Here is a 10,089-nt window from a genome sequence, read left to right on the forward strand (position 1 = left end):
AGGGGAAGATAATTGAAGCGATATACCACGTGCTCGCTCTCATTACGATTGGCTCGCGTTTTCTGGCGGGGTTTTTAAAATGCCTATAAAAATGGGTGCTTGTGCGACTATTCATTTTGTGGGTGTTTGTGGCTGGTTGGTTTTGGAGTTGTTGGTGGCAGTGGGTGTTTCGAGAGTCATGGATCCTATCATTTCTCTGATGGCTAATGTGATTTGGATCATGATGCAGTGCACTGCACAGATGATGCTCGCCTACAGGCGATACTATATTCAGAGGCGTCGTGTCGCTGCCAGAATCCTGTTTTCTACTGCCGATAATACCTATTCCTTGGCACGTTTCAGAAGGTGGAGGCGCAAGCGCATGCATCGTTGGTTTCTGCTGGCAGAGATAGAAGAGCCGAGGGAGCACTGGGTGTACCCACGCAGCACAGACTGGTGGGAAAACATTGTTCTTGTGTACTGGGACGACCGTAGATGGATGCGTCGGTTTAGGATGTCCAAAACAACTTTTCTAGAACTTGTTGAGGCTCTACGACCGAGGCTTCAGCGACAAACAACGTGCCTTCGTAGGCCAATATCAGTCGAGCGAAGAGTCGCAGTGGCAATTTGGTGGCTAGCAAGTGGGACCAGCTACCAGGTGGCTAGTGATCTCTTCGGTATTGGGAAATCCACCGTTGCATCGGCAGTAGTGGAGTTCTGCCTCGCGGTAGAGATGGAGCTCCTTTCAAAGACCGTAACCTTCGGAGGTGCTATCGGCGAGGTATGTTTAACAAAGATGAAGCATAAAATCGTTATAACACTGCATTGTTCTGTCAAACACAATAATGCTTTGCTAGAGAATCTGTTCATGCAGGTTGCCATGCTTATGGGAGAAGCCTCTTTCAATGCATTCGTCATTGGTTCTGTGTGTCATGTCAGTGTGGACTTTTATTTGCTTTTTGCCCTGCGAGTAAAAGTTTAGGATACATGTGAATGAACCCTCAGCTGTCTGTTGCAATGTTTGGTGCAGAATAATTTGAGTCCAGGGGGTTCACAATTTTTTTTTCTGGTAGTTAAAAAAATGCGGGGGGGGGGGGGGCGTTCTGCGCATATGTTGCCAAGGGATGTTATGCACAAGGTCGACATCTACTTCAAGAAAAAAATGTGCTATCCCTTTAATAGAGGTGCAATGGGATGCAATTTGCCCACGTGAAATGAAAATTTTCGGTTGCTCATTTTCCACACAATGTGCCTCCATTAAATGCATTTAACTATTTTTCCTGGACCTAACAAAAAAAAAGGAAGCATCAGGAACAGAAACAGATTTACCTGCTGCTTAAGATATTTTCACCCTATTTCTCAACAGCATTAGGCAGCTCACAGGCCTTCCATTGAAATACAATACAATCAATAACACAAAGCATTAAATGGTGCTTACAGTAACAAAACCTTCTGTTGTGAGTTGAATTGACATCATTTCAAGTGTTTTCCAAAGGGATGACCAGTTGGTGCATGTGGAGGTTGTGTAAATGACAATTGTGCTGATAAATTGAAAACCTGTTATCTAATAATCTCCCCTTTTTTCTCCTCAACAGATAATGGATGGCTTTTCAAGGCTTGGCTTTCCACATTGTGTGGGTGCCATCGACGGCACACACATCCCGATCTGTGCTCCAGGTGGTCGTCCTGACCAGTATGGCAACAGAAAGAATTTTTCTTCGATTTTACTGCAGGGCACAGTGGATCACAAGGGCAGATTTGTGGATGCGGAGGTGGGCTGGAGTGGGAAAAACCACGATGCCTTCGTGTTTGCCCACTCCGCATTCTGCGCAGCAATGGACTCAGGAACACTGGTACCAGGGAACCCATGCATTGTGGTGGATGGGGTACGCATTCCGCCAGTGGTAATTGCGGACGGTGCCTACCCAATGCGGAAGTGGCTAATGAAGCCTTATGGTCGTTCAGCCACAACCACAGTCCACCGTCGCTTTGATAGCAGGTTATCACGGGCAAGGAACGTGGTCGAATGTAGTTTCGGCCGGCTGAAGGCCAGATGGAGGTCCCTGGGTCACAGACTGCAGGTCAGGGAACAAAACGTGGTGACCATTGTGACAGCGTGTGTGGTGCTGCACAATCTTTGTGAAACCAAAGGGCACCCAATAATTGGAAGAGGATCTAGTCCGGCGCCCATTCTATTATCTCAGCTCGAGGAGCCACAGAGCACCACCGCCCGCCACCATTTGGAAGAGGGAAAGATGGTGCGTGATGCACTTGCAAAATTCATGCATGGCACCAATGTATTGCACTAGATCTGAAGGACCCTGCATTGGAAAAGGATTACTGTCATGTGGTGGTTGGGCATTGATTGTCTAGATAACATACCTCCAATTGCTGTTAGTGTGCATTATTTTGTTTTACACTACCGTGATGTTAATAAAAAAAAATTTTTCCCACAAGATAAAATACCGCTTCTCCAGTCTTTAAAGGAACCCATCATCAAGCATGTTTTATCGAATGGGTGCCTTATGTAAGACACAGTGTTCCTTTTTTTTACAAAGATTCAGAGCATGGTGTGCTGGTGTGGTGAGGAAACTGGACTTCGCTGATTCAGGAAAAAAAAAAAACATCGACACCTCATAGAGATGAACCTGAGGGAATTGTTTTCTTTTATTTTCAGTTTCAGTTTCTAATTTGTACTACACCACCCCAGCACAACAATGATTCCTTTGACTTTTCATACCTTGACACTTTGCTAAAGGGTCGTCATTTCGAGAAGGGCAGCAGTCAATATCAAGTGGGAAATAGTCTGACATTTCCACAACCATTGTCAAAGGCTTTCACGGCCGGAGAACGATGGTTGTTGTGGGTTTTCCGGGCTGTATTGCCGTGGTCTTGGCATTGTACAATGCCAAGACCACGGCAATACAGCCCGGAAAACCCACAACAACCATTTCCACAACCATTGCAAAGCTCTGATGGTTTTTTTAAGCATGAATTTCGTGGTAGGGGTCCATGTCCAAAAGCAGCCATGCAAGTCACGGACTACAGGCACCGCTGCCCAAGGGTCTGGAGGTCTGTGATGGGAATTTATTATGAGCCCGTCTATCACCGCTCATCACCCAAAGCCTACATTTATGAAAAACCATAAGAAAAAATTGGTGCGTCTGAGTCCAGACAAAGGACTTGTGTTTTGGGTCCTCCCGTGGGCTGCATCTTTTGTTTGAAGATGCAGCCAGTAATCTTGGGAGTACAGTTGCTCTGCATCACCCGTTATTCCACACAGTCCTAAGCTAAGGGGGTGGATAGCATGGGGAGGACATGTGATTGGCACAGTTATCAACTCTGAGATCTCAAATAATGGTGAGCAGAATTGTTTGTTAGTGTGCATGTTCATCAACTCACGATTGCTGTTGATTTGTGGATGTATTCCCTTATTTTTAATATTTTTTCAATGATTTCCTGGGAACAACAGACATCCGATTGAAAAAAAAAGTCATAGAAATTATTAAATTGTGATTGGGAAAAATAAGAATTACGCGTTCGGGCATGATTTGAAACACCAATTGAAATTTGACTCAAATCAAAATTTTCACATTTGTAATGTCATTGCAACATTGAGATGACACGTGCAAATCAAATAAATTCATTGTTAACGAGAACAGGTTTATTCCAAAAGAGATCGTTTACAAGGTCTCTGGCATAGCATTTTTTCAGCAGATGTGCGAAAATTATGACAGCTTAAAAAAATATGAATTCTGCTTATACATGTGATGTTGCAAACATCATTCAAAAGTGGTTGTCACAAAAAACAATTGTAATGTGGTAATTGAAACTGGTGATTTAACATGAAAAGACTAGACGGAGAATCACAGTATGGTCAAGGAACTAACGTGGAATAACAAGCGATTTATGTAGAACTGGTTCTCTGCACAATTGGATCAAGCATTTTGATAAACCCAGATTTACGGTTTGTAATCACAGTGTCAGCCTGTCCCTTGCTTTTCCAACACATGAGCGCCGGGCAGAAGCAGACTTGGAAACAACTGGTGTGTTGGATGGAGCACTCTGGACATCATTAGTGTGAACAGCATTCTGTTGTCGCTGCTGGGCAAGCATTTCTCCAAGTGCTCTTAGTGTTTTAACTGCATCACTCATAACCTCAAAATTCTGTTTCCATGCTTGGGAGAAATTTTCCCTTTCCTTCCTCGTCTCCTCCAAAAATTCTTTTTGAATGTTCTTTTCCTCTGCCTTCCAACCACACATAAGTTCACGGTCAACGTGCCATTGAGCAAGGTGCGCTTCATGTTCCTCCCTGGAGCGGCTCATCATCTGATCCGCAACACCATAAAGTGCTGCGTTCCTGCGCTTCCTGTTCTTTATGTTGCTTAGCCTTGTCCCGGGAGAAAGCTCTGCAAGGCAAGTGTTGCTTCTTCCTGCATGCCAAGAGGAAAGAAAAGGTGATCCACTCAATTTAAAAACTGGTTGGTCCATGCAACGCATGAATGCTTTGGGGGGGGAAAGGTTAGAACCACAAATTCTACTGCCAGTCGCTTGACAGCTTGTTGTGCACCTCTTGTTATTTACAACATTTATGCTGCAATGGTGATTACTTGGCACTAGAATGGTGTGTCCACGCTTGCAAAATCTATTTTCATGCCACTCTCAACGGGGCATAAAGTGTAACATGAGTTTGCAAAATTGATTGGAAATCAAAATTAGAGGCATTCTGCAATTTGGTCATAAATTTTGAGGCATTGGAAACATGACTTTCACTCCATCTGTGTGCATTTTGAAAAAAAAATTTTAAAAAATTTCCCTGAAAGGACACCACGGGGCTTTGAAGTAATGGAATCAGAACGCATGCCCTGATCCGGAACAAACATCCATTCCTTCTGTCCTGGAAAAAAAAGTCGGATATTCCCATAAATCAAGGCGCCAATTTTAAGAAAGAGGGGGGGCAACTCCCTCTTCAATCAGAGGGAGAGGAAATTGATGCCAGTCTATTTCCTATTTATTCTACAAGTTGTTTCGAAAATCAAAGATATTCAAATCACGTACCTGCACCGCCTCTGTTGCGAAGGTGCAATGGGAGATCGGAGTCACTGTCAGCATCCTCCTCCATGTTGGCACGTGCGTCGTCGTTTTCTGGGGGGGGGGGGAAGGTTCATGTGAGTTGTCGTGCAAAACAAATCCTACTTGTGCAACATGAATTTGCATATGTAAAAGCTTGCATAGGGTGCTGCACATTGGAAAGCCTTCATCCTAAGATCCAGTCGAAATACACAAAATATTTTTTTTACATTGCCATGTTAACTAAGGCTTGATTGTTGCAAGCGCAAATACTTGCGCGTCAAGTAGGCTTGGAATTAATGACAATCTATGCTCACCCTTGTCCTCAAGGCCATCAATAGTACGGTCAAGGTCTTCCACCGTAGTGTCTGTAGATGATGACGAGTTGTTCTCTGTAAAGAAAAAAAAACAAATTAGGGCTGTTTAAAAGGCTTCCTTTGAGAGAAGGAAAGAGAGCTCATTATGTAGATATGAAAATTTAAAGTTCATAAATTGACTCACGCTCTCCCATGGGCGCAGGTGAGGAGCTCCTCACTTGGGCGAGATCTATGGTGACATACTCATGAGTAAAGAGCTCCTCAGATCCTTCCATCACCATTGCTGTACCGTCATTCTGTGGGCGGCAGAAATCAATGCTTATGCTTCTCGCAATCCGTTTTGGTCTCACACTTGCGTCCCCTCTGAGAATACTGTCCAGCTCTCGGAAATATGGGCATGTCATGGGAGCATTTCCGGAGGTTGCATTATGTGCAATCACACGCTTGTACTCCAGTCTCATGGACTTCGTTTTATTGCGGCACTCAACAGCTGTCCTACGATGCCCTCGGGAGACCATCTGTCTTGCAATCTTTTCAAAGTTATCCAAGTTTCTGTGGGAACTTCGAAGGGCTTCTTGGATTTTCTCCTCCCCCCAGAAAGATAGCAGGTCTAGCACCTCGCGTTCCCTCCATGTTGCAGAGCGAGGAACACAGTGAACGACGCCTGCCATCTCTCAACAGTGAAATGAGTTGAAAATTTCCTCTACCGACCTTTGAAAAGAATTGTCTCTGCCTTTTTCCACGCTTCGTGGGTAAACACAACTGGAAGCAAGTCCTGAAAGTCCTCTGCGTTCTGCGTCCGGACCAAATTCAAATGGCAGCGCGCAAATAAATCCCGCCGGAGGTTTGGAGTGGTAAGTGGCATGCGCACAACTTGCAAACCGTTCTCAAGTAATTTTTTTAAATATCAAAATTTCGTTATAGCAAAAAAATATTGAACCATAACATCGATGTTTTAATGTTCTCCAGGCGATTGATTGACACGGGGCACAGGTGGAAGGACAATGATGGGTCTGATTTTCAGGTGTACAAGAAAGTGAAGTTATGCGTCCAAGAGGCGAATCGGAGTGTTAATGCCCCATCCCGGGTTAACCAACATCAAATTGATTCAAGCTTTCACCCAGCCCCTTTCTCCGTCACTATGTGACACAATTTAGGCATGTTAAATAGAGTCGAGCCATTAAAAGCGTGGTCAATATGTTTACGTTTAGGAATTGAACGTTTTATCAAGAACGAGGAAAAAATACCGGGAGGAAAATTAGTTTCCCGCCACTAACAAAACCTTAACAGCCATTGGACACAAAGTTTGAATTTGTCCAATCACAGACGATTTTGCTGTTCAATTTCCTGGGCAGTTAACAGAGCGTGCTCATCCCTTGCCGATCACATTTTCGGTATCCCGGTTTTTTGATAGGATGGCCTCCAAAGCCAAAGGAGTTTTCTGGCGAGATGAAGAGGTGGAGACCCTGCTGGACCTGGTCGCACGCTCCGGTAAAGCGGAGCGTGTGATGAAGAGCACACATCTGCCCACCAAGCTGATTTTTCATCGACTTTCAAGGCAGATGTGTGATCGCGGGTTCAGCAGGAGCCCGGAGCAGTGCCGCTCAAAATTCAAGAGGGTTAAGGCGGCATTTTACGGAGCACTGGAGGCATGGCAGGGCATCCCTCGCCAAAGTGGGAAGCCCCCTTATTTTGCCTCGATGATGCGCCTCTGGGATCTCGCCGGGAAACCCAGCTGGCAAGCCAGGCGACATGCAGGTAAGCTGTTGCTTTAGTTTTTAAAATTTTTTATTTTTTGTTAAAAAATCCCAATCTGAAAGCACTGAGACATTGGCTAACGGTGAATTACTCTTATTAATGTCTGGGAAACACTTCTATGGTCCGACTGAACGTTATGGCCACAAAGAATTAATGACTCGATAAAACGTTATCAAAATAATATAGTTTTGCCACCTGTGCCATGCACCCAAACAGAAGATATACTTTAAATGTAAAAAGCCATCGTCCCTCTCCTCTTGAAAACGCATCTAATCGATTAGAATGGAGAAATTGTGTGTAAAATGTAAGGATCATCTCCAGAGGGGCAAAACAGCGAAATATTTTTTCCTTTTCCAAACAGCACTCATGCGTGGCCGAGAGACCGGTGCCCGTGCAGAGGAGGGAGAGCCTGGGCCCTCTCATGTGCAGCCCGCAGGATCAGAGGAGCAAGCAGTGGCCGAGGATACCGTGCAAGACTCGGGGTACTCTCCCTCCGGTGAGTCGTGAGTGATTCTTTGTCCCTCTCCTTTCAAGTCCCAATAGTGAGCAAGCGAGAGCAGGTAGTCCTTCATTGTCCAGCGGACAACTCCTGAGGAGCGCCATGCATGCCCCCATGAAATCTCCCCTCATCCCATTAATCGACATACAGAGAACGCCAGTAGATTTTGCAACCATGGGGGCCCGTATTCAGTAACCTTGTGGGGGGGGGAATTGAGGAAGAGGAAGGCCTATTTCTGCCATTGAGTATTGGAGATAGACCTTGCCATCATTGGAAAGAAGGACACGAAAAAGTGGCAACCATCAGTCTTTTGGCAATAACAAGTATTTTTAAAATTTTAACTTAACATCAGAGAATCTTTGTGGGACCATATGCGAAAAGGGCACCCATCTCTGCAGCAAACCGTCTGTATTTCTCATATAGAGGACAATTATTTCCCCCCTTTTTTTCAACAGGTGAAACAACAAGCCAACGACAACCCGCTGGGGAGGTTCCGTCCACCAGCAGGCAGGAAACCCCTCCAGCCCGAGCCCCAAGGAAAACAGTGGATGATATTTTGGTGGCAATGGAGGGGATGGAAGAGAGACTGGGATCCTCAAGTAAGTGCATAACATGTGGATCCACCACTGGCAGAGAATCCCTTGGAGCTCATAATTTTTTTCCCCCCTTTCACACACAGTAAACAGCCTTCAGGAGAGGGTTTCACGCACTGAGGGTCGTCTTAGCAGGCTTGGAAGACGAATGACGGCCATGGAACGTCGGGAGCGGCAGCATGAGCGTGCATCCGCCTCGGGGCATGCCTCAAAGAGTCAAATATAAAAATCTTTTCCGAAGGTGGTTTTTTCAAATTTCAAAAAAGTTGAGAAAATAAATCCTTTGATTTTCCATAGCTCATTTGTAAAGATTGTTGAGAATTTAACCAGTTTTTAAAAAAAATAAAAATTCATTTCTTGGATGTGGACCACCTCTTGCCCGTCACCTCTTCATTTTGCAACCACAATCGAAATCCAAGTAAAAAAGGGTTGGCAGTCATGTAAACAAATGAGCAGCTGTTTGTGGACCCCTTCCCAGGTGTTCACATCACTCCACAAACAGGACACATCCCCCAGGACATGTGGTTCAAACATCCATTAAATCAGAATGTGCCAGCATGACACAACCCTGTAGGGAAAGAATCACATAAGCATCTCACGTAGTGTGTCAATTCTGGCCTTCAAGCGGGATGTTCTTCATGCAAAGGTTGCTGTGCTGTTTGAAGATCATTTTTTTTAAAAAAAGATTGATCCTAATGTAAAAATATGAAGCACCTGGTCAGACTTCTCTCTGGAAGAAGTGGGCCCCCATAGACAAGTGGCAATGACGTTCAATCTGGGCTCAGAGACCCACCCCCCATCTGACTCACCCTAATTTGAGCAGTGCCTTGGATGCCTTTAATTTCACAGCCGCACATCTTACTGTCATTAGTTTGTTTGAGGATTGTTTATAGTTTTCATCTGTTAATTCGGAAAGAAGGAGTTTGTGAGTTGGGGCCATTTTTCCACAACTAGTCAATGGAAAATTAGAAACAAGTGGATGTTTTCTGCTGTTTCCGCCTCACCGGTAAAGCCGCCTGAAGCATAGCCACTGGCAATTGAGAGTCAACTCAACTCATAGCCCTCTTATGGCGATCCCTGGCATAGTTTGCATGTCACTGGGTAAATGGTGGTGGTTGATCATGTCCCGCCTCTGCAATCCTGATCTTGGCTGGAGGTCTTACATAAAGTGATGCACAATTGCTGACCCTGGTTAGCCTCTCAGACCTAACATGAGCTTGTTTTCGAGGGCTGCAGAGGACAGCCAATAACACCCCCAAAACAGGCTTAGAGAAGATCATATCTCATGATTGGTGTGCATATGTGGGTTTGCACAATTCATACATGTCGGTGAATCCATACAATTATTGGGTTGAACGCTGAGCATTGATATATTCAACTATCCTGGACATTTTTAGGAGGTGGGGTATCATTGAGGTGCTCTTAGAGGACATGTTATGTTAAACCTGAGTTCATATTTCTTTTTCCAATTTTCAATGCACCTCTGAAAAGACAAACCACAATCACAAAGTTTAAGCTCCAGATCATTTGTTTACAGGAATCAGAGCATGGTCACTAGCATTACATCAACATACTTGGAAAGGTTAACACATGGCAATATAATCCATGAGCTGGGCTTTATGTTTGGATGGAAAGCTTCATCTTTAAAAAAAAAACACCTTTTATTCCACTTATCTTGCTGTTGAGTCCTCATGCTGAGACATACAAACAAGCTTTGGATGATAGCTAAGTCAAGCCACAGCACAATCATAATGGGAGCTGCGCATCATGGAAAACTAGTGTTGGGCTCCCAATTGAGCCCAACATGAGTAACTCTGCACATTGTTGTCCATGTGCAGGATTGCAGGATTATGCCCAAATCTAATTTGCTGTG

General features: G+C 44.6%; 1 protein-coding gene across 1 annotated transcript; it reads right to left on the reverse strand.

Annotated features, from left to right (window-relative positions):
• Positions 1–3,726: 3,726 nt before the first annotated feature.
• On the reverse strand, positions 3,727–6,037 carry LOC129340925 (uncharacterized). Its single transcript, XM_054995821.1, has 4 exons — positions 5,551–6,037; positions 5,367–5,441; positions 5,038–5,124; positions 3,727–4,412 (listed from the first exon to the last, which is right to left on the reverse strand). The coding sequence occupies exons 1-4, from the start codon at positions 6,035–6,037 to the stop codon at positions 3,955–3,957; spliced, it is 1,107 nt and encodes a 368-aa protein (XP_054851796.1). The 3' UTR covers positions 3,727–3,954.
• Between the last annotated feature and the right edge of the window lie 4,052 nt (positions 6,038–10,089).

Source organism: Eublepharis macularius, chromosome 13 (assembly GCF_028583425.1).
Source record: "Eublepharis macularius isolate TG4126 chromosome 13, MPM_Emac_v1.0, whole genome shotgun sequence".
Classification (NCBI taxonomy): domain Eukaryota; kingdom Metazoa; phylum Chordata; class Lepidosauria; order Squamata; family Eublepharidae; genus Eublepharis; species Eublepharis macularius.